We start from the raw sequence: 25,380 nt of genomic DNA, 5'->3' as shown, positions 1-25,380 counted from the left end.
TCACATAATATTTCTGGTTCTGACGGCACCACCCTTCCCACAGCACTGTGCGCCCTCCTCACTGCCTGACCCACAGTACTGCACGCTGTCCTCACTGCCCGTCCCACTGCGCTCCGCTCTCTCCTCACTGCTGCTGTCGGACCCTGTTGAATTTGCAGCGCGGGTGACAGGTGATTCTCGGTGCGTGATGGGTTGGTGGGGAATCCAATTGTGTCTGTGTGGTAACAGGATGCTGCAGTGTCGGTACTCACATTGAACATCGATGCGCTTTCCTGGAGACTCCTGTTCACCGATGGAATTCCTCGCAGAGCAGTGGTAGTCACAGGAGGCGTCCTCCGGTTGAACATGCAGTCCGTATTTTCCACTATTTCTCCACAGATTTCTTGACTGGGAGCCACACACCTTCCTCCAGCTGAAATAGTTCGCTGCTGGGTTGGCTTCAGATTCACACGACAGTGTGATGTACTGACCAACAGGAGCAGCATCGGGAGATGTGATGTGCACATTGGTGGGAGCGTCTACAGAAAGAAACCTCCTTCAGTTAAAATCAAACTCCTGTAACCACGGCAAAACGCTGAAACAGGGAAACATTCAGGCTGAATGTCAACTGCGTACCGGCGGTGGATGGGCTGCCTATCAGATTGGCGGCTCTGTCCAGGTTGGCGACGAGGATTGAGTGCCACTCATTCACCCAGCTCACCCCGAGGGCTGCTCCTATTCACGTAAAGAGCCTCCGGTTTGTGTTTGAACCACGTCCCACTGAATTGAATCTCAACTTTGAAAGCTTTGTCCCTTCCTCACATTCTCATTTTATCACCAACCATTTCCCTCGTGGTCTCTTGTCAGTAACTTTCCAAGATACTCCTTCACCAGAACGAATGCCTGAAATATTTACTTTTAAGCTGGACGGTGCCAAGCCTGTCCGCAGAACGAGGAGGGTTGGGTATCGGCTAGTGACCCATACCGTAAAAAATGCCAGAGCTACGCACACTCTAACAAAACCCTGAGAGGGAAAGGATACACCAAGAAGATGGTCTCCATGGGAAACTAGAAATATTAGCCCAGTTCAGAGGCTCTGATGAGCTATTGTCAGCGGCCTATGCACCAGTAGGGGTGATGGGAAGACCAACACGTCTACTGGGACACACATCAAAGCTGCTGGTGAACGCAGCAGGCCAGGCAGCATCTGTAGGAAGAGGTGCAGTCGACGTTTCAGGCCGAGACCCTTCGTCAGGACTAACTGAAGGCAGAGTGAGTAAGGGATTTGAAAATTGGAGGGGGAGGGGGAGATCCAAAATGATAGGAGAAGACAGGAAGGGGAGGGATGGAGCCAAGAACTGGACAGGTGATAGGCAAAAGGGGATACGAGAGGATCATGGGACAGGAGGTCCGGGAAGAAAGACAAGGGGGGGGGGGGACCCAGAGGATGGGCAAGAGGTATATTCAGAGGGACAGAGGGAGAAAAAGGAGAGTGAGAGAAAGAATGTGTGCAAGACCCGACGCAGACTGGGAGACCACTTTGCTGAACATCTACGCTCTGTCCGCCAGAGAAAGCAGGATCTCCCAGTGGCCACACATTTTAATTCCACATCCCATTCCCATTCTGACATGTCTATCCACGGCCTCCTCTACTGTAAAGATGAAGCCACACTCAGGTTGGAGGAACAACACCTTATATTCTGTCTGGGTAGCCTCCAACCTGATGGCATGAACATCGACTTCTCTAACTTCCGCTAGGCCCCACCTCCCCCTCGTACCCCATCTGTTACTTATTTTTATGCACACATTATTTCTCTCACTAAACTTTTTCTCCCTCTGTCCCTCTGAATATACCTCTTGCCCATCCTCTGGGTCCCCCCCCCCCCCTTGTCTTTCTTCCCGGACCTCCTGTCCCATGATCCTCTCGTATCCCTTTTGCCAATCACCTGTCCAGCTCTTGGCTCCATCTCTCCCCCTCCTGTCTTCTCCTATCATTTTGGATCTCCCCCTCCCCCTCCCACTTTCAAATCTCTTACTAGCTCTTCCTTCAGTTAGTCCTGACGAAGGGTCTCGGCCTGAAACGTCGACTGCACTTCTTCCTACAGATGCTGCCTGGCCTGCTGCGTTCATCAGCAACTTTGATGTGTGTTGCTTGAGTTTCCAGCATCTGCAGAATTCCTGTTGTTTACGTCTACTGGGACACCTCTAGTGGGTGATGCTCCAGAGACACTGGTTCAGACAAGAGAGGTGTGTGTGTGTGTGTGTGTGTGTGTGTGTGTGTGTGTGTGTGTATGTGTCTGTGTGTGAAACCCCTAGTGGATCATTATGTGTATAAGTGACTGTACATTCTCCCCCTGACCCCTTTGGTTTCCCCTGGGTGTTCCAGTTTCCTTTTACATCCCTTGGTGTGCAGTAGTGGGTTCATTGACAACTGTGAAGCTCCCCGCTGGTGTGTTAGAATCAGTGGGGGGGAGGGGGGTGTTCATTGACAGGAACGTGGGGAGAATGGGTTACCCGGGGTGTAGGAAGTCTTGGGGAATAGGCATGATGTGATCTTTCTTCTGGGAGCTAGAATGAAGTGATGGGCCAAACGGCAGTCACAATACATCAGTAAACACTGTTATCTGATTTGCCAAGACAGTGGTGAATCATATTGCAAAGGGGCGGGTGAATGGGACGGTGTGTCTGTGCGGTAACTGGTTGGAAACGTCACTACTCACACTGTACAATGATGCGTTTGGGTGGAGATTCCCCTTCACCGATGGAATTCCTCACAGTGCAGTAATAATCACAGGAGATGTCCGCCCGTGTAATCCACAGTCTACAACCCCGAGAATAACATTGCAGATTAACTGATGAAGAGCCACACACCTTCCTCCAGCTGTAGTTGTGCGGTTCTGGGTTGGCATCAGATTCACACCACAGTGTGATGGACGAACCAACAGGAGCACCAGAGGGAGATGTGATTCTCATGTTAGTGGGAGCATCTACAGAAAGAAACTCCCTTCAGTTAAATCAGACCAATTATCCCACAGCAACAGGTCAAGGGAGGGAAACATTTGGGCTGAATATCAACTGGGTAAAAGTAATGGGCAATAGAAACATGTGTAACACACTCCCAGAGTCAGACACAGAGTGAAGCAGCAGAACATTTAGAAAGGAGTGGTTCCATTAAACAGACACAGCATGAATTCAGAAAGGGCAGGTCCTGTTTGACAAACTTACTGGAGTTCTTTGAGGACATAATGAGTGCAGTGGATAGAGGGGAACAGGTGGATGCCGTATACTTGGATTTCCAAAAGGTGTTGGATAAGGTGCCGTACAAGAGACTTATAAATAAGATATGGATGCATAAAGTCGGAGGAAGTGTATTGGCTTGGATAGTGGATTGATTAACCAACAGAAGGCAGAGAGTTGATATAAATGGGTGTTTCTCCGGTTGGCAGTCTGTGGTGAGTGGGGTGCTGCAGGGGTTGGTGCTGGGCCCGCCACTGTTTACCATCTACATTGATGATTTAGAACAGGGGACTGAGTGTAGTGTAGCAAACTTTGCTGATGACACTAAACTGAGTGGAAGCAAATTGTACAGAGGATGTGGAGAGTCTGCAGAGGGATATAGATAGTTTAAGTGAGTGGGCCAATGTCTGGCAGATGGAATACAACACTGGTAAATGGCAGATCATCCACTTTGGAAGGAATAATAAAAGAGCAGATTATTATTTAAATTGTGAAAGATTGCAGCACACTGTTGTGCAGAGGGACTTTGGAGCACTTGCTCATGAATCGCAAAAAGTTGACTTGTAGGTACAACAGGCTATTAGGAAGGGAAACGGAATGTTGACCTTCATTGCCAGAGGGATTGAATTCAAGAGCAGGGAGGTCATGCTGCAATTATACAGGGTACTGGTGAGGCCGCACCTGGAGTACTGTGTGCAGTTCTGGTCTCCATACTTGAGGAAGAATATACTGACTTTGGAGGCAGAGCAGAAGAGATTCACCAGGTCGATTCCAAGAATGAAGGGGTTAGCCTATGAGGAGACATTGAGTCGCCTGAGACTACACTCTCTGGAATTCAAAATGAGAGGGGATCTTATAGAAACATACAAAATTTTGAAAGGGATAGGTAAGATAGAAGTAGGAAAGTTGTTTCTAATGGTAGGAGAGACTAGAACTAGGGGACATTGCCTCAAGATTCAGGGGAGAAGATTTAGGATGGAGATGAGGAGAAACTGTTTTTCCCCAAGAGAGTGGTGAATCTGTGGAATTCTCTGCCCAGAGAAGCAATTGAGGCTTCTTCAACTGAATTCTTCAATTCAATTGAGGCTTATTTAAGATGCAGTTAGATAGGTTTTTACATAATAAGGAAATTAAGGGTTATGGGGAAAAGACAGGTAGATGGAGCTGTGTTTATGCACAGATCAGCCATGATCTTATTGGATGGCGGAGCAGGCTCGATGGGCTGGATGGCCTACTCCTGCTCCTATTTCTTATGTTCTTATGTTCTTCTGAAGCTCCTTCCACACGGTCCTATCACACACTCCTGGGGACAGACACAGAGGGAAGCTCCCTTGTCATCATCCCATCATACACTCCGGGGACCAGACAGAGTGAAGGTCCCTCTGCACAACCCCAACACACTCCTGCGGTTATACACAAGGTGAAGCTCCCATGGTTAGCATGAGTCTCCATCCTCATCAATTCTTCTACAATGTGGCACTCCCTTCTCTCATCCTTCCCACAGCGCTCCCCCCTCACTGTCCTTCCCCCAGTACTGCCTCCTCACCACTCCCTCTCACAGCGCTCCCTCCTCGCCACCCCCTCCTACAGCATTCCCTCCTCACCACTCCCTCCTACAGCATTCCCTCCTCACCACTCCCTCCCACAGCATTCCCTCCTCACCACTCCCTCCCACAGCATTCCCTCCTCGCCAATCCCTCCTACAGCGCTCCCTCCTCGCCACCCCCTCCTACAGCATTCCCTCCTCACCATTCCCTCTTACAGTATTCCCCCCTCACCACTCCCTCCTACAGCACTCCCCCCTCAACACCCCCTCCCACAGCACTGCCCCCTCACCACCCCCTCCCACAGCGCTCCCCCCTCACCACCCCCTCCCACAGCACTCCCTCCTCACCACTCCCTCCTACAGTGCTCCCTGCTCACCACCCCCTCCCACAGCACTCCCTCCTCACCACTCCCTCCTACAGCACTCCCCGCTCACCACCCCCTCCCACAGCAGTCCCTCCTCACCACTCCCTCCCACAGCGCTCCCTCCTCACCACTCCCTCCTACAGCACTCCCTTCTCACCACCCCCTCCTACAGCATTCCCTCCTCACCACTCCCTCCTACAGCATTCCCTCCTCACCACTCCCTCCTACAGCGTTCCCTCCTCACCACTCCCTCCTCCAGCATTCCCTCCTCACCACTCCCTCCTACAGCGATCCCTCCTCACCACTCCCTCCTACAGCATTCCCTCCTCACCACTCCCTCCTACAGCATTCCCTCCTCACCACTCCCTCCTACAGTATTCCCCCCTCACCACTCCCTCCTACAGCACTCCTCCCTCACCACCCCCTCCCACAGCACTGCCCCCTCACCACCCCCTCCCACAGCACTGCCCCCTCACCACTCCCTCCCACAGCGCTCCCCCCTCACCACCCCCTCCCACAGCGCTGCCTCCTCACCACTCCCTCCTACAGTACTCCCCGCTCACCACCCCCTCCCACAGCAGTCCCTCCTCACCACTCCCTCCCACAGCGCTCCCTCCTCACCACTCCCTCCTACAGCACTCCCTTCTCACCACCCCCTCCTACAGCATTCCCTCCTCACCACTCCCTCCTACAGCATTCCCTCCTCACCATTCCCTCCTACAGCGTTCCCTCCTCACCACTCCCTCCTCCAGCATTCCCTCCTCACCACTCCCTCCTACAGCGCTCTCTCCTCACCACTCCCTCCTACAGCATTCCCTCCTCACCACTCCCTCCTACAGCATTCCCTCCGCACCACTCCCTCCTACAGCGCTCCCTTCTCACCACCCCCTCCCGCAGCACTCCCTCCTCACCACTCCCTTCTACAACATTCCCTCCTCACCACTCCCTCCCACAGCACTCCCCCCTCACCACTCCCTCCCTCAGCACTCCCTCTTCACCACTCCCTCCCACAGCACTCCCTTCTCACCACTCCCTCCTACAGCGCTCCCTCCTCACCACTCCCTCCTACAGAGCTCGCTCCTCACCACTCCCTCCTACCGCATTCCCTCCTTACCACTTCCTCCTCACCACCCTTCCTGGAGCGGTCCCTCTTCATCAATTCTCCCACAGTGTGGCTCTCCCTTTTCACATTTTTTCCACATCACTCCCTTCTGACTGCTCCTCCCACAATGTTTTCTCCTCACCCCCCCACAGTGTTTTCTCCTCACCCCCTCCCACAGCGTTTCGTCCTCAACTGCGTTCCCTCCTCACTCCCTCCTACAGGGCTCCCTCCTCACGGCTCTCCCACAGCACTCCCTTCTGACTGCTCCCCCCACAGCATTTCCCTCCTCACTCCCGCCTATGCAGCTCTCTCCTGACCTCCCTCCCACAGTGCAGTGCGTCCTCTCTGCAACTCACTCCTGAGGATACTGGAGTTCCCGACTTCCTAAATCCCCGGGGCAACAGAACAGCGGAATATCAGGTGATAACTGGGTGCCCAGCAGGGATGGTGTGGGTTACTCACACTGTACGTGGATGGTGATGGTCTCTGAGCTTCTTGTTCCAATCTCATTATGAGCCTGACAATGGTATCTCTTGCCGTCCTCTTCTCGGTTAATCCTGTCAAACCGCAGTTCCTGATTTTGGCTCTTCTCAATCCAGCCATTTTGTAACCAGGAGTAACTGGAGATCAGTGGGTCACTCTTGGTGCTGACACAGGTCAGAGTCAGCTGATCATTCTCTCTCATAACTGTTAGCTCTTTGGTCTGTATGCCATTGACGTGGTACTCAATGTGAACACCCAGAGGTCGAGCTGGATTAGGATTCAACATCTCAGTTAGGAACTGGCCAGTGTTTGCATTTTCTGGATTGTTTTACATTAAATTTGACCACCCAGCAGATACACCCATTAGATCCCTCGACCCACACTGGGGTGTGTGCTCTATGCTAATCCACCACTTCTCTGTCACCTCCCCCCTCTCATAGAACATAGAACAGTACAGGCTCTTCAGCCCACGATGTTATGTCAATATTCTGACCTACTCTAAGAACAGATGAGCCCTTCCCTCCCACATGGCCATGGTAGTATAATGGTTAATGTAACCTTTTTGCAGAGCCAGCTGTCAAATTGGGGATCAGTATGTTTCATTGTCCTTAAGGAGTTTGTACATTCTCCCCGTGATGGTGTGGGTTTCCTCAAGATGCCCGACTTTCCCCCCACAGTCTACAACCGACCGGTCAGGGTTAGGAAGTTCCGGACATGCTATGTTGGTGCTGGAAAAATTGTGACAATTGCAGGCTACCCCAGCGCACCTCAGAAGGTGCTGGTCATTGATGCAAAATAATGCATTGCACTGCATGTACTGAGGCACTTCTGGCAAAGCCAATCTCTCTAACACTTCTCGATTTTTTCATTAATTCACAGGCCCATCTTATTGTCTCTCAAATCTCCCTAACAATACCTGCAGCATCCCCGTCACTCTCTGTGAAAAATCCTACCTTTGGCACACACCTGTACTTTCCTCCAATCACCTGAAGATTCCAACCCTTCATATCAACATTTCTACCTTGGGAAAAAATTTCTGGCTATCCACTCTATTTCTCATCGTCTTCTACCAAGTCACCTCTCATATCTCTGTTCTCCTCTCCTCTGTTTGTTCAGCTCCCACTTTCACCCCTCCCTGTCAGAACAAAGTCCATCTGAAAATGGCTTTCCGGGGTGAGGGGAGGTTCACTTATATTCTCCATTGGATTTTCCATCATTTCCCTTTGGTTCCCCACTCCACACGAATCTACTCAAAGGACCCCCTTGTTCCACAGTTCACCAGAGAAACATCTCTGATTGTTCGATGATCCAGTGAATATTTGTATCTACAATAGATCAAGACCTTTTTGTAAAATGGAGACGGGAACTGTGAACAGTGTTCTTGGTGTGGACCTGACCCAGGGGATATGGAGACGGGCAGTATGTACGACTTAAATTCCGCTTTTGTTATACCCCTCGTCCAAACAGACCAACATTATTGCCAGCTGACACTTACCTTTGCCCGTCACTGTGAATTCTGCTGACCTGCTGCTGCCCACTTCATTGGAAGCCTGACAGACATACGTCCCGTAATCGGTGTGAGATATTGGTGAAAACTGGAGGCTGCCACTCTTCTGTCCCCAGAGTTCAGTTCCATCTCTGTACCAGGTGTACTCATTGACTGCCGGGCGAGCTGGGGCAGAATTACAATTGAGGACAACTCTATCCCCTTCCTTAATATTCTGAGTGTCTGTTGTTCGCCAGTTTATTGACAGTGAGATGGTGACGTTTCGAGGAGGATCTGAAAACACAGGGAATGAGTTAAACAGAGACAGAGAAGGGTTTACAAAGACCGGGAGGGAAGAGAGCGGAATGGTTTTTGGTGTAGTGGCCGGGTGGGGGGGGGCATCAGATGGTGTCATGGCCTGAGGGGGTGTCACAGAGACAGGGAGGGGATCACAGAGATGGGAAAGAGTGCAGGGGACGGAGTGGAGGGTTCACAGAGACAGGGAGGTGTGTAGGGGCTGGAATGGGTCACAGAGATGCAGAGGAGTTTAAGAGCCGGAGGTAGTTACAGAGACCGGGTGTAGGAGCTGGAGGGTTTCACAGGGACAGGAAAGGGTGTAGAGGCAGGAGGGGGAACAGAAAGGACAGAAATGTAGGGGAAGATAGTGATGGAGAGAGTAGATGTTGAAGGACAGTAGGATGATGGGGATGAGAAGTCGAGGTGTTTCTGGTCTGTGGTTACACTCTCTGACTTACTCTTCACATCCAGTGAGATCTCCGTTTCTCGTGACGGTGTCTGGGGTCCAAAGTTGGCCACACATTTCACTGCCTGGTGGGAATTCTCGAGCGTTGGTGTGTACACCACAGTGTGGGAATAAATCCAGTGGTAATCCTGGAAAACTTGGGATACTTTCCCAGTCAGCTGAGGAACGCTGAAGCCAGGGAGGTGCCACTCAAACACAGGAGTGTCCTCAGGGCAGTAAGTGTGAACAGAGCAGGTCAGAGATACGACTTCTCCCTCCACCACACGCTCAGGTACCTTGATCACCGGTTTCTCCAGACTCCCTGTGGAACAAACCGTGCAAACAATGCGTGGCCCTGCAAGGGTTAAAGCAGTTGACACATCCCCACCCACCTCCCTCTCCCTCCTCCCAGTCTCAGAGTAGCTGTGTTCAGATCCCACACCCCAGGAGGGCATTCCCCACGGTCACAGGCAGGGAGGGGCAGTGACAAGGGAGCACTGAGGAGGGAGTGTCGCGGGAGGGGCAGTGAGGAGAGGGCACCGTGGAGGGGACAGTGAGGAGGGAGTGCCCCGGGTTGGGTGCTGAGGACAGGTGGAGGTCATACAAAAATGAAGCAATGGAGGCCAGAACTAATGTGTTCCCATGAGGATGAAAAGTATCAGGAACTCCACGGAGCCCGGAATATCAAGGAACATTGAGGCCTGGATCAGAAAAATTTACCACACATTAGGAATTTAGAATTTGAGGGGTTACGTTATAATATGAGAGCAAAGAGGAGACTTTGAATATCACTGGCAGAGATGAAGAATGAAAAACCCAAAGCATTTTATAAGTACATTTAAAGGCAAGAGAGTAACAAGAGAGAGAGAAGAATCCAACAAAGACCAAAACGGCAACCTTGTTTGAACGGCTTGAATCCTTGTTGTTCTCTACTGCTGTCACCCAGCCACTTCCAGGTTTGACCTATTGTGTGCTCAGAGATGTTCGTCTGCACACCACTGTTGTAACACATGGTTATTTGAGCTACTGTCACCTTCCTGTCAGCTTGAACCAGTCTGGCCATCCTCCTCTGACCTCTCTCATTAACAAAGCATTTTCACTCAAAGAACTGTCACTCACAGAGTGTATTCTTTTTGTTTTCACACGATATATAGGAAAGTTTACAATCCATGTAAACTCTACAGACTTCCGTGCATGAAAATTCCAGCCATTTCTGAAATAATCTAACCACCCCATCTGGCCCCAACAATCATTCCATGAGCAAAGTCACTTCAATCACTTTTCTTCCCCATTTTGATGTTTGGTTGAACAACAACTGAACCTCATGACCGTGTCTGTGTGCTTTTATGCACTGAGTTGCTGCCACATGATTGGCTGATTAGATATTTACGTTAATGAGCAGATGCACCCAATGGAGTGGCCTCTGCGTGTGTAAGACCTGACAGAGACTGCAGGAGAGGTGATGGATGTAGTCAGCGCACTATCTCAATACACTGATGTGATGAAATGTCTGACATCCAAAGCAAAGATTTTCACTGTACCTCGGGGTATATGTGACAATAATAGACAAGGAAATCACAGTCCTCCCAAAGTACTGATTAGAAATCACCAAAGGAAGTCCAGTTGGTAAATATTCAAAAGACATGAAAATTGTGATATTATTGACATAAAGACGCTAAAGTTTGAAAGTGATCATAGAAGATAGAACAGTACAACACAATACAGCCTGTTCGGCAAATGATATTGTGCCGATCTTATAACCTATTCCAAGATCAATGTACCCGTTCCCACTACATAGCTCTCCATTTTCCTTTCATCCCTGTGTCTATCTGAGAGTCTCTCAAATGTCCCGAATGCATCTGTCTCTACCATTACCCCTGGTCATGTGGTACACGCACCCACAACTCCCTGTGCTAAAACCTACCTCTGACATTCCCCCTATACTTTTCTAAGTCCTTGCATTATCCATTTGCAAACTGGAGAAAAGTCTCTGCTCTCCTCTCTATCTGTGTCTTTTATCATCTTATCCATCTCTGTCGAGTTGCCTCTCATCCTCCTTCACTCCAAAGGGAAAAGGCCCAGTTCACTCAGTCTATCCTGATAAGACATGCTCTCTGGTCCAGGCAGCATCCTGGTAAATCTCCTCTGCACCCTCTCTAAAACTTCCAATTCCATCCGATATGAGACAAGCAGAACTGGGCACAATTTTCTAAGTGTGGTCTGACGACACGTTTTATAGAGCAGCAACATTACTTCACAGCTCTTGAACTTCCAAGATCTCTCTGTTCCTTCACAATGCTAAGAGTCTGGCCATTAAACCTGTATACTGCCTTCAAGTTTGACCTTCCAGTGGGTGAACTGGGCAGAACAGTGGCAGATGTTTAATCCAGATAAGTGTGACAGGATGCACTTGGGAGCAATAATTCAGTTTATTGTCCAATGCAAATGACCACATATGGACAAATGCAAAGAAAAGCTTACTTGCAGCAGCACCACAGGCACACTCTAAGCAGAATTCACAAGAAGAGCATAAATTTAACTGTAGTTTTACAAGAAGACACAATTAGAACAAAAACACAAAGCCCATTGTAGTACAAAGTGGTCCTAGTGTGACAGTACTGAGGCAGTGATTGTGGTTGTTGTAGTTGGTTCAAGAACCGAATGGTTGAAGGGAAGTAACTGTTCCTGAACCTGGTGGTGTGGGACTTCAGACTTCTGTACCTCCAGCCTGATGGGAGTTACGAGAAGATGGCATGGCCCAGATGGTGGGGATCTTTGATGGTTGATGTTGCCTTCTTGAGGCAGCACATCTTGTAGATACTATCGATGGTGGGGAGTGATGTGTCGTTATGTATTGGGCTAAGTCCACTACTCTTGGCGGTTGCTCAAATTGCCATATCGGACTGTGGGACCTCAGGCTCCTGTACCTACACTACAAATGGCTGGATCCCGGGAAATACCCAGGAACAGAGAGACCTCAGTGTACAATCACTGGAAACCCTGAAGGTACAGGCATGGTAGTGCAGTGGTTATCATAATGTTTCACATTGTTATCGATCATGGTGCTCCAGTTTCCTCCTTCATCCCAAAGATGCAGAGTGTGCAAGCTGAAGACATGTTGCGTTGCCACTGTAATTATTGTGACAATTGCAAGCTCCCCTCAGCAAATCCTTGGTCTGTGTTGGTTGTTGATGCAAACAACGTACTTCACTGTATGTTTTAGTGTTATCGATGTACACGTGACAAATAAAGCTAATCTCAAACTTTCTTCAGAAAAAGTGGTGAGAAGGTGAATGGGATCCTTGTCTTCATTAGCTGGGGCATAAAATACAGGAACCGTGAGGTTACGGTACAACTGTATAACACACTGGACAGACCACAGCCTCGGCACTGCGTTCAGTTCTGGTCACCACACTGTAGGAAGGAGGTGACTGCACTGGAGAGGAGATTCCCCAGGATGTTGTCCTGAATGGAGAATTCCAGTGTCAAGGAGAGGTGGGAGGGGCTGTTTCATTCTCTCTGGAGTAGAGGAGGATGGGGGGAGGGAATCAAGATAAATTATGAGGGAAATGGAGATGGTAGGATGGTGTTCCTCATGGTGAACATCACTAAATCTAGTGGCACAGGTGAGGGGAAGAAAGAGGGTATATGAGGAGGGGAGTTTTTATTGCAATGGGTTGGGGAATGGTGGATTGTGGAGTTTTGAGCGACACACACTCTCACAGTACTGACGAATTATCCAAAGGACTACTTGAATGACCAGAGAAGGGACGCAGAAAGGGAGAATGGGGTTGAGAGGGATAATAAATCAGCTGTGATGGAATGGCGGAGCAGATGTGATGGGCTGAATAGCCAAATTCTTCTCCTATGCTTTATGACCTTGTGGATTGAGCGTTGAGATAAGGAGTTGGTGTAGCTGGGCCAGCAGGGCCACAATGAGCCGATAGATCTATTTCCCCGTGTTGTACAACACTGGGACTCTACTGGATGGGTTAGGGGTAGGGAAATAGAAGGGAGAGAAGCAGCAAAGAGTGGAGGAGTGAGGAGGGAGAGAGGACACAGTTGATGCTGGGCTGAAAATTAAATTATTTACTCACTAGATACCAGGAGTGTGAACCCGATTGGATCCGACCATTTACCAGACGATGTTTCAATCCGGAAATAATACTTCCCACCATCGGATTCTTTTAAATTCCTGATCTTCAATGAACAGTTTTCACTCTCCATGTGTCCCAGGAACTCGACCCGTCCTGTATAATTACCTCCGATCCCAGAAGGGGTGTGATACACTGGAGTCCCTTCATAATTTACGTCTTTGAACCAGATCCCAGTGGCCGTCGTGTATCTCGTTCTGGTTGCAGGAATGTGGAACAGGCAGGGAATTATCACACAGGACCCTTCCCGGGCATGGAGTGAGAGGGGGGTCCACACTGCCCAGTTATAACTCCCTGAAAAGAACCAAGTCTCAGTGTGGGATATCATGGACATCAAAACCAAACAACCCACACTCGCAAAGCTAGACGACGAAGAGAGAACAGGGGGAGGATTTCATCTTGGAATGGGACCACATCGCATCAGGGAGGTGGAGGAGTGCAGGGGCCAGAGATGGTCACAGAGATAGGGGGGAGGGTGTAAGGGCCAGAAAGTATCACAGAGACTGTGAGTGGTGTAAAGGCTGGAGGGGATTACGGAGACGGGGAGCAATGTAAATGTCAGAGGAGTTTCAGGAACACGGAGGGGTCAAAAAGTGTAACAGAGATGAGGGCGAATGGAAAGGCTGGAGGGGGTCACGGAGACTGGGAGGGGTGTAGAGGCTAGAGAGGATCACAAGAGAATGGGAGGGATGTAGGGTTTGGGGAGGGTCACGGAGATAGAGAGGGTTTTGGGACTGGAGGGAATTACAGAGACTAGGAGAAGTGTAGGAGCTGGATGGGGTTTCAGAGACAGAGTGGTCTGTAGGGGTTGGAGAGGGGTACCGTGAAATGCAGGGGTGTTGTGGCTGGAAAAGGTTAGAGAGACAGGGAGGGTGTAGAGGCCAAATGAGTTCACAGAGATGAGAAGTGTACAGGGGCCAGATGGGGGCCACAGTGAGGGGGAGGGGTGTAACGTCTAGGGGGTGGGATCACAGAGACGAGGATGGGGGTAATGACCAGTGGGGGGGGGGTCAAAGAGACAAGGAGGGGTGTAATGACCAGTGGGGGGGGTCAAAGAGACGAGGAGAGGTGTAGGGACTGGAGGGGGGTCACAGAGATGGGTAAGGGGTAGTGGCCGAAAGGGGTCACAGACACAGGGAAAGATGTTGGGGTAGGGGAGTGCATTACAGAGTCAGAGAGGAGCGTAGGATCTGGAGACGGTAACAGAGAGTGTATGGATCAGAATGGGGTCACAGAGATGGGCAAGGGTGTAGAGGCCGGGGGTAGAGTTTGTTACAGAGTCAGGGAGGGGTGTAGGGTCCGGAGGGGGTTACAGAGACAGTGGGGGTCCAGGGACCAGAATGGGGTCACAGAGACGGGGAGGGGTGTCGGCGATAGATGGTGGTGTCCGGTGCAGGATGCTGAGTGAATGGATGATGGTTGAATGGGATGGTTCGGGTCAGGTCACAGGGCAGCTGATTGATGAATATAACAAGGTCGAAGCCCTCGATACAAACCATACACCGGCAGTTTAGTTCTCTCAGAGGTGGCTTTTCCTAGTGAGTTGACGGCTTCACATCGGTACTCCGTGTCTCTATCAGTACTGTAGATCTGACGTGTTCCACTTGATGTCTCCTCTCTCCTGGAATTTGTACTACTTGATCGATACCAACTGTAGCTTGTTACTGGAGGGTTACTGTCCCCGACTACACACTCCAATGTCACAGACTCACGCAAACCGATGGTCTTGAAGGGAGAGATGGTGAGGTGAGCAAACCTGGGAGCATCTGTGGAATCAAAAGACCCAAATGTCAGAGAAAGGGTTTAATCCTTCATAGAGCAGAGGAGCACAATGTGACTCTCCCAGAGTGGTTCCTCCTCACTGCCCCTCCCACAGTTCTTCCTCCTCACTGCCCCTCCCACAGCACTCCTTCCTCACCCTCTTCCCAAAGAGCTCCTTCCTCCTCAATGCTCCTTCCAGAGCACTCCCTCCTCACTATCCATCTTATAACACCCCATTGACTCTCCTGCAATGGCCCTTCACTTCACCCCTCCCACTGCGCTGTCTCCTGACCACCCCTCCCAGTCTGTGGTCTTGTGTTAGACCCCGACCCTCCTCACTCTGACATGAGAGGTGATGGGTCTCACTCAGCCGAGGTTGTTGTCTGTTGCTGTGACACTCAGCAGCTCCCAATACTCACACTTCACATTTAAGGTGATAGTTTGGGATGGAGGTTTTCCCAGTGAGGATGTTTGCTCACAGCTCAGTGTCCTGCCGTGGTCCTGGTAGGAAGCGACAAAGCTCAGAGTGAGGCTGGTTGTCACGATGTTCTGGTCCGTGCGCTGAGGTTCTGTCGAAGTTTGTTCAGCTAATCCATCTGAACCCGTCCACGTCAGGTGACCTGGGCAGCCGTATTTCACAGAGCAAGTTAACATCACCTCCCTTCCCTCGATGATCTCCTCAGGTGAGGAAATAATTGGCAAGTTTGACACATCTGAGAAAGAGAGAGTGGATTAATCAGTGTGAACAGTTTGTGTGATTGCAGTGGACTCCAGTGTGCTTTACCCCAGGGATATCGAAATCGGAATATTTACAGTGCTCCCAGTGAGGCTAAATCAGGAATATGGAGACCGGTACCATGTGCAGTGTTTACAGTGTGGACCAACTCCAGAATAAGGACACTGAAACTGCCTGCTGTGTCTGGTATGGATCTGACCCAGGGATACGGAGACTGGATCTGTGCACGGTGCTCCCGGTGTGGGTCTGACCCAGGCATACGGAGACTGGAACAGTGCACGGTGCTCCCGGTGTGGGTCTGACCCAGGGATACGGAGACTGGAACTGTACACAATGCTCTCGGTATGGTCTAATGCAGGAATACAGAGACTGCAGCCATGCACGGTGCTCCCAATCTGATACACAGGTCAGAGCATCAGTAAAAGAAGATGCTCTTCAGGACAGGAATATCAGGAATCCAGTCTGTGGACATACCTGATACATTTACCAGGACTCCATCCGGTCCAGAGTACTTCTCACCGCTGTTGTCCTCCATTCGGAAGTAGTACCGGCCCACATCCCTATGGGACACATCAGTAATAGTTAACGTGCAGTCTTTCTCGGCTTCCCACTGTGGGTAGAGTTTAGCTCTCTGGCGGAACTGAGGGTCCGATTGCTTTTTGGAATCGATGACAAGGGTCCCATGAGTCTTGTTGTCCTTCAACCACTTCACCTCAGCGAGTGGATAGTTTGCGGGATGAGAGAAGATGCAGGGGATCTGCACACAGGAACCATCTGAGGCCATGATGATCTGTGGTGTTCGGACCATCCACCATGAGTAGGCAACTCCTGTCGAGACAACAACTCTCCTTCAGTCAGTGGAACAGGCCCTTCAGTCCGCAATGTTATGCCGGCCATTTAACATAGTCAGAGATTATTATAACCCTCCCTCCCTCCCATATAACCCTCCATTTTTATCCATCATCTTTGTCCCGCAATAAAAGTCTCTTAAATATCCCTAAAGTCTCTGACTCTTCCAGCACCCCTGGCAGCGACTTCCACACACCCTTCACTCCCTGTGTACAACACCAGAATTTCCCCCATATTTTCCTCCAAGCACCCTGAAATTAATCTCTCTCATATTCGTCAATTAAAAAAATACTGAGGACACAAGTAGTAGAATCCTTAAAAGTGAGTCTGTAGGTTGTAGAATCAGATCAGAGTTATACCGAGTTCATATATCCACACCAGTTCAGGAGCCTGATGGTATGGGGCATCCTTTCTCAATCTTTTTGCCCTGAAGGAACACTTTGAAATAACTTTCAGGTCTCAGGGAACCCCTGCGTAAAAATTATTATATCTACAATTCACGGTATGTTATCATGATCAGTAAGTTGTAGATATAATTATCCAAAAATAATTGTCAATGCTCTTTTGAGCAGAAAATGTATTTTAGCCAACCTTTGAAAAATATTGGGTAGATAAGCTTTGCTTACCTTTCTTGAAATTAATCTTTCTTTCCCTTTCATAAATTTTAAAAACTCATAAGGAAAACATCAGAAATTTCTGTAAAATAACTGGCTTTAGCAAATATGGACATGTACGCCCAGATCCCTGTGCTCCTCCACACTACCAAGTATCCTGCCATTTACTTTGTACTCTACCTTGGAGTTTGTCCTTCCAAAGTGTACCACCTCACACTTCTCTGGATTGAACTCCATCTGCCACTTCTCAGCCCACTTCTGCATCCTATCAATGTCTCTCTGCAATCTTTGACAATCCTCTACACTATCCAAAACACCACCAACTTTTGTGTCGTCTGAAAACTTGCCAACCCACCCTTCTACCCCTGCATCCAAGTCATTAATAAAAATCACAAAAAGTAGAGGTCCCAGAACCGATCTTTGTGGGACATCACTAGTCACAACCCTCCAATCTGAATGTACTCCCTCCACCATGACCCTCTGCTTTCTGCAGGCAAGCCAATTCTGAATCCACCTGGCTAAATTTCCCTGGATCCCATGCCTTATGACTTTCTGAATAAGTCTACCGTGTGGAACCTTGTCAAATTCCTTACTAAAATCCATGTAGATCACATCCACTGCACTACCCTCATCTATATGGCTGGTTACCTCCTCAAGAACTCTATCAGGCTTGTTAGACATGATCTGCCTTTCACAAAGCCATGCTGACTGTCCCTGATTAGATCATTATTCTCTAAATGCCAATAGATCCTATCTCTAAGAATCTTTTCCAACAGCTTTCCCACCATAGATGTAAGGCTCACTGGTCTATAATTACCGGGACTATCCCTACTACCTTTTTTGAACAAGGGGACAACACTTGCCTTCCTCCAATCCTCCGGTACCATTCTCGTGGACAACGAGGACATAAAGATCCTAGCCAGAGGCTCAGCAATCTCTTCCCTCACCTCATGGAGCAGCCTGGGGAATATTCCGTCAGGCCCCGGGGACTTATCCGTCCTAATGTATTTTAACAACTCCAATGCCTCCTCTCCCTTAATATCAACATGCTCCAGAACATCAACCTCACTCATATTGTCCTCACCGTCATCAAGTTCCCTCTCATTGATGAACACCGAACAGAAGTAGTCATTGAGGACCTCGCTCACTTCCACAGCCTCCAGGAACATCTTCCCACCTTTATCTCTAATTGGTCCTACCTTCACTCCTGTCATCCTTTTGTTCTTCACATAATTGAAGAATGCCTTGGGGTTTTCCTTTATCCTGCTCGCCAAGGCCTTCTCATGCCCCCTTCTTGCTCTCCTCAGCCCCTTCTTAAGCTCCTTTCTTGCTACCCTATATTCCTCAATAGATCCATCTGATCCTTGCTTCCTAAACCTCGTGTGCTGCCGTCTTCCACCTCACTTGTCACCCATAGTTCCTTCACCCTACCATTCTTTCTCTTCCTCACTGGGACAAATTTATCCCTAACAGCCTGCAAGAGATCTCTAAACATTGACCACATGTCCATAGTATATTTCCCTGCAAAAACATCATCCCAATTCACACACGCAAGTTCTAGCCTTATAACCTCATAATTTGCCCTTCCCCATTTAAAAATTTTCCTCTCCTCTCTGATTCTATCCTTTTCCATGATAATGCTAAAGGGCAGGGAGCAGTGGTCACTGTCCCCCAGATGCTCACCCACCGAGAGATCTGTGACCTGACCTGGTTCGTTACCTAATACTAGATCTAGTATGGCATTCCCCCTTGTCGGCCTGTCAACATACTGTGACAGGAATCTACCCTGGACACACTTAACAAATTCTGCCCCATCTAAACCAATAGAACTGATCAGGTGCCAATCAATATTAGGGGGAACTTCTTCACTCAGAGTGGTGGGAGTGTGGAACAAGCTGCCATCTGACGTGGTAAATGCGGGCTCACTCTTAAGTTTTAAGAATAAATTGGATAGATACATGGATGGGAGAGGTCTGGAGGTTTATGGACTGGATGCAGGTCAATGGGACTAGCGGAATAATGTTTCTGCACAGACGAGAAGGGCCAAATGGCCTGTTTTCTGTGCCGTAGTGTTCTATGGTTCTTCTAATCTTAATTTTTCTTAAGATAGGCTCAATAGATTTAATCTAAATAGAAGTTGTAAAGTGATATTAATTAATGCTATTTGCAACATGAAAATGTTGACAATGTTGAATACTAAAGTTCTTAAAAACCATAAGCTAGAGCATATGAATAAAAATATAGCCAATCACACAATTTTATACAAAACTTTGAAAAAATCTTTTTTTACTAAGTGACATTATCAGGCTCAAATATAAGCGTAGCATGTGAAAATTATGCTTGTTTTTTGCTGCACAAATATTCAATTCTGGGTTGAACTTGAGATAAGCACACACGGATTTCACCTTCAACTGAAATGAGATGATTTCTGTCCTTGCTCTTGGCTCTTGATGCTTGTTAAACAAGAAAATGCTAGCTCAGACACGTAAGAAGTTGAAAATTGCAGTAAAAGTTTCATTGCTTTCCTATGAGTGGCAGGATACTCCTTTTTCATAGAAATTCAGAACTTGTCCAGGAGCTGGTCAGTAAATTTCACCTTGAGTGCATGGTCAGAGTGCAGCTCACAAAGTTCATCTTCTTCTCTCAAAGTCAAATTCTCTGGCTGAACAGAAGATTCAGAGAAAGCCAGTCATACACTTGTGTTGGAGGAAAAATACTGTCCAATGTTGTCTACAGTACTTCCAGGTAGTTTACAATCAGACTCGAGACTTTCTGATGTCCTTCCTCACTCTCAAGCCCAAGCAGTGGAAACATTTTAAGATTTCCTTTTGCAACATGATTTTTCCAAAGAGTTATTTTCCTTTTAAATCCAAGAATCTTGTCACTTGAAGGAAAACATTTTTTCAAGGCCTTGCAGAGACCTGTTCAACTGGTCCATATGATGAAATATGTCTGCTAAGTAGGCTGATTTCTGCAGCCATTCTTAATCTTCAAAGCACTCATCAAAAACTGGCCTACTATTTTCTTGGAAGTACTCCTGCAATTCAACTTTCAACCACCATCTGTATGTAGCAGGAGATCGGTATGCTCTTTCTCCAGGTTTTCACAGTTTTTTATACATTTTCGAGTGAACTGGTCTTTGTTTAATAAAGATAACCATTTTTGTAGCACCATCCAGAACACTTTTCACCTTCAAGTGTTTTTTCACTTCAGGAGAGCATGGAGTGACCACTCTCTGCTGAACGTTGACAGCTCCTCCGTTGAGATCGTTAAGAGCACTAAATTTCTTGGTGTTCACCTGGCGGAGAATCTCACCTGGTCTCTCAACACCAGCTCCATAGCCAAGAAATCCCAGCAGCGTCTCTACTTTCTGAGAAGGCTGAGAAAATTCCATCTCCCACCCCCCGTCCTCACCACATTCTACAGAGGATGTATCGAGAACATCCTGAGCAGCCGCATCACTGCCTGGTTCGGGAATTGCACCGTCTCGGTCCTCAAGACCCTGCAGCAGATAGTGAGGTCAGCTGAGAAGATCATCGGGGTCTCTCTTCCCGCTATTACTGACATTTACACCACATGCTGCACCTGTAAAGCCAACAGCATTGTGAAGGACTTCACACACCCCTCATACAAACTCTTCTCCCTCCTGCCATCTGACAAAAGTTACCGAAGCATTCAGGCTCTCACAACCAGGCTGTGCAACAGTTTCTTCCCCCAATTCATCAGACTCCTTAATACCCAGAGTCTAGACTGACATCTACATCATTTAGTATTATATTGTAATTTGTCCTCTGCTGTGCCTATTGTCTTGTTTATTATTTATTGTACTGCCCTGCACTGTTTTGTGCACTTTATGTAGTCCTGTGTAGGTCTGTAGTCTAGTGTAGTTTTTGTGTTGTCTCACTTCGTCCAGTGCAGTTTTTGTGTTGTTTCATGCAGCACCATGGTCCTGGAGGAACGCTGTTTTGTTTTTACTGTGTACTGTACCAGCAGTTTATGGTCAAAATGACAATAAAAAGCGACTTGACTTGACTTGACTTGACTTTTGACATCAACCCTCTGTGTGAAGAAAGCAGTGTGTTGTGACAACGTCAGGATTTTCTTTTCACAAGGGAAATGAAACCTCTCATGGAGCCGACCATCGATGGGCCACCATCAGTATAGCTGCCAGCATGGTTCCTCCAAGGCAGACCTTTTGTTTCCAAATATGAAGATAAAACATTAAGTATATCTTGGCCTTTGCTTGTTTTGTGTTATTCTTTGCAACAGAAAAAGTTTTCACCTTCATTTACAAGTCTTACGAATGCTACAACATGACATTTATTGGTGAAATCTGTTGACTCATCAACCTGGATAGAGAAGTTGTTGTTTTTCAGTTTATCACACAAAACCTCTTCAGCATCATGTGACATGTCATCAATGCATTGCCTTATCGTATTGCTCGAGAGCGAAACCTTAACAATCTCTTGTTCTGCACCTTGTCCTAGCATTTTACATGCTGGCATTATAAGGTTCTCACCAATTGTGTGGCTTTTCATTTTTCTGGGTAATAAGTTCTAGTACTAAATTAATTGCTTCCTGATCTTTCTACTGGCTGTGACTTTATTAACAAAAGCTTTCTCTGTTTTGAGATTCCAATAGCCATTTAAAATAATCAATGCTTTTACATGTCACATGGCTGTGATTTGTAGTTAAGTATCTTTTCAATTTTGCTGGAACCATTGCTGCAGTTGTTAGCTGTTTGCTACAGACTAGGCACAATCGAATAGGGCAACCTCGATCGCCAGTCCATATAAAACCTATTGGTAAGTAGCTTTCATTGTAAAGACAGACTTTTTGTGTCCATTGTTGTACTATTGCAGTGAAGTGACGCAGAAGATTGTAATTCTTCATCACTAACCTTATCAGGATTGTCTGTAGGACTCTGCCTAGAATACTCTTCTTCCATCTCATACCTCCACTTCAAAAATCACCAGAATGGACCATCAGACGTGTCCGTACCACACAAAGGTTAATAAAATACCCCTGTGTATTTTACACTTGGAGAGGCAGATGTCACAGCCCAAGTTGGGCGAGTCCATTCAATGCTCAGAAAACACACTTCACGCTCCTCATAAGCCGACCGTCCTCCCCTCCAGACTCAACCAAATAAACACAGTCCTACTGCACACTGCACTGAGTGACCCCTAATGAGATTGCTAATGGTGTTGTGCAAAGTTCAAAAAACTATGTTCATTTTTTTAATTATGATCTCTAATGGAACCCCTAGCGACCTCTCGTAGAACTCCAGTTGAGAAACCCTAGTGTACGACAATAACTCTTCCTCAATCTGTTTTATTAGGACTTGAGGCTCCTGTGGCAAACCACTTTTGTGGAAAAAATTGCCAAAAACTATCATGGTCATGGAAAGACCATGATCACCAACATCATACGACACGGCACATAACCAATGAACAAAGGCTCCTGTACCTCCTACAAGATGGTAACAGCAAGAAGAGAACAAGGCCTGGATGCTGGGGACGCTGGGGATTCTGGATGGTGGATGCTGGTTTCTTGTGCCTGTGCTCCATGTAAATGTGCTCAGTGACGAGGAGGGTTTTTCCTGTGATGGACTGGGCTGGATCTATGCCAGGCCCTGACAGAATTACTCATGATACTCTCCACTGTGCATCTATAGAAGTTTGTCAAGGTTTTAAATAAAATTCCGGATCTACACAAACTTGTGGGAAAGTAGAGGTGCTGTCGTGTCTCCTTTGTGATGACATTATGTGCTGGTCCCAGGACAGATCCTCCAAAATGATAACGCTGAGAAATTTAAAGTTACTGATCCTCTCCACTTCTGATCTTCAAGTGAGGACAGGTTCACGGACCTGCAGTTTACTCCTCCTGCAGTCGATAACCAGCTCGTTGGTTTTTCTAATGTTGAGCTGGTTGTGACACCACTCAACCAGCTTTTCAGTCTCCAGCTTGTATGTTGATCCATCATGACCTTTGATTCAGCCAACGACAGTGGTGTTGTCAGCAAATTTAAATACAACACCGGAGCTGACATGATGGACTGAGCTGTTCACAACTCCCTGTGTTTCTTCCCACGGGCAGATCAGTTGCTGTTCAAAGCCAGGAAACATGGCTTTCTGTGGAGCATTGATTAAAAATTGGTGAGGGTCACTGGAGACTTGCTGAATTTCTTTAGCTTCCAGAGGAATTTGGTCAGGTATGCACAGTTCACCAGGAGAAGAAAAGGGAGGTGTTTAGAGAATGGAGCAAATCCCGATGGCAAAGTCCAGGGAAGTAAAACTGTCATATAGACCTTGGAGAAATAACTTCAGAAGACATTGGAAATACTCAGCAGGTAGACAGTCAATATTTCAGATCAAAGACTCTTCATCAGACGACAGGGAGAGGCAGAGGGGAGGGGAAGAGGGAGGGAGGGGAGAGAGGGAGAGAATGAATAGAGGGCGTAGAGTGAAGTAGGAGGGAAGGAGGGAAAGAGGTGAAGAGAAAAGGGAATAGGGGAAGAGGGGGTAGAGAGGGGGGACTGGGAGAGGTGAGAGAAGGGAGTGAGAGTGAGGGAAACCATAACAGAATGCAGAAGAACTGTGACCGTGTCAGGAAAGTGCAGGGCAGGTAAACAATAAGGTACAAGATTATAGTGATATGGAGTGTGAGGTCAAAGCAGACCGCATGCTTGCCTTTGTTAGTTGTACTCCCTGACGTCCCAAAGTCAGGAAGTTACGCTGCAGATTTACAAAACTTTGGTTGGGCTGTAAGCTGAGTAATGAATTCAGATCTGGTCACTCCATTACAGGAAGGATGTGGAGAATTTGGAATGGGTACAGGAGACACTCACCAGGACGCTGTCTGGATTAGAGGGCAGGAGCTGTTAGAAGTCTGACAAACCTGGGATATTTTCTTGGAAGTGTCGGAAGCTCAGAGATCTGACAGCATTAATAAGATTATGAAAGGCAGAGATAGAGTAGACAGAGTCTTTTTCCCAGGGTAGAAATGTCAAATACAAGGAGGCAGTACTTTAAGGAGAGACGGGGAAAGTTCAAAGGAGATGTGTGGAAAGGGATTTTACACAGAGAGTGGTGGGTGCCTGGGATGTGCTCCCAGGGGTGCTGGTGGAGACAGATGTGATAGAGGTTGTGACACGGCTCTTAGATATGGACATGAATGTGACATAGAACAGTACAGTATGACAACAGGCCCTTCGGCCCACAAGGTTGTGCTGAAACAAACAAATGTGCAGGGAATGGAAGCAGCTGGACATCACAGGTAGATGGGATGTTACATTGACACCAGGGTTAGCATGACTCAATGGGCAGAAGGGCCTGTTCCTGTGCTGTACTCTGCTGTGTTCTGCATTATTCTAGGCTACGAGACATCAGTTTAACAATAGCTGGATAATCCAGTCTAGTACTGGGCGTTTCACTTGAGGAAACATGCAGAGACTTTGGAGAGCATGTAAAAATATTTCATGTTTCCCTCACTCACTATGCTCTTTAATACCCACTCCCCCCTTCCCATGTCCTTTAGTATTCTCTCTCTCTACATTATTCAATACCCACTCTCTGTCTCTCCGGTACTGTACCAGTCAATTCCCACTCTCCCCTCAGTAACTGCCACCTTAAATTCCCACTCTCCCCTCAGTTACTACACCCTTAAATTCCTATTCTCCCCTCAGTAACTGCACCCTTTAATTCCCAGTCTCCCCTCATAACTGCACCATTTAATACCCATCCTTACCTCAGTAACTGCACCCTTTAATACCCACTTTCTCTTCAGTAACTGCACCATTTAATACCCACTTTCTCTTCAGTAACTACACCTTTTAATCCCCATTCTCCCCTCAGTAACTACAGCCTTTAATTCCCATTCTCCCCTCAGTAACTGCACCCTTTAATCCCACCTCTCTCCTCAGTATCTACACCACTTGATACCCACTCCCCCCTCAGTAACTGCACCCTTTAATACCCACTCCCCCTTCAGTAACTGCACCCTTTAATTCTCACTCTCCCTTCAATAAAAGCATCCTTTAATTCACACTCTCCCCTCAGTAACTGCAACTTTTAATTTCCACTATCCTCTCACTCCCTTTGATCCATAATTCCCCCCACATCATTCCCAGCCTCTTTAATCCCCACTCTCCCTTCACTTTCTCCGTACCCTTTAATGCTACTCCCAGTCTTCTCCCTTTCCCCAGCTCTGCCTCCCCATATTTAAAACTTTTGCCTTCTTCAGCAAACTCCAGTTCCACCTTCGATGTACCTACCCTGGAGGATGCTGAGGAGCAGGAAAAGGATGGTTTTCATCATCATTCTGA

The 25,380-nt window shown here is 47.8% G+C and overlaps 1 protein-coding gene across 1 annotated transcript; it reads right to left on the bottom strand.

Moving 5' to 3' along the window:
• Positions 1-25,380, bottom strand: LOC140202054 (B-cell receptor CD22-like). Its single transcript, XM_072266910.1, has 10 exons — positions 25,330-25,380; positions 16,066-16,419; positions 15,275-15,568; positions 14,591-14,860; positions 13,038-13,388; positions 8,954-9,262; positions 8,208-8,492; positions 6,692-6,979; positions 2,700-2,966; positions 1-518 (listed from the first exon to the last, which is right to left on the bottom strand). The coding sequence occupies exons 1-10, from the start codon at positions 25,373-25,375 to the stop codon at positions 1-3; spliced, it is 2,982 nt and encodes a 993-aa protein (XP_072123011.1). The 5' UTR covers positions 25,376-25,380.

The sequence above is a fragment of the Mobula birostris genome, chromosome 8 (assembly GCF_030028105.1).
Source record: "Mobula birostris isolate sMobBir1 chromosome 8, sMobBir1.hap1, whole genome shotgun sequence".
Lineage (NCBI taxonomy): Eukaryota > Metazoa > Chordata > Chondrichthyes > Myliobatiformes > Myliobatidae > Mobula > Mobula birostris.
The sequence above is the reverse complement of the archived record's forward strand: the minus strand, read 5'-3'. Positions and strand labels throughout refer to the sequence as shown.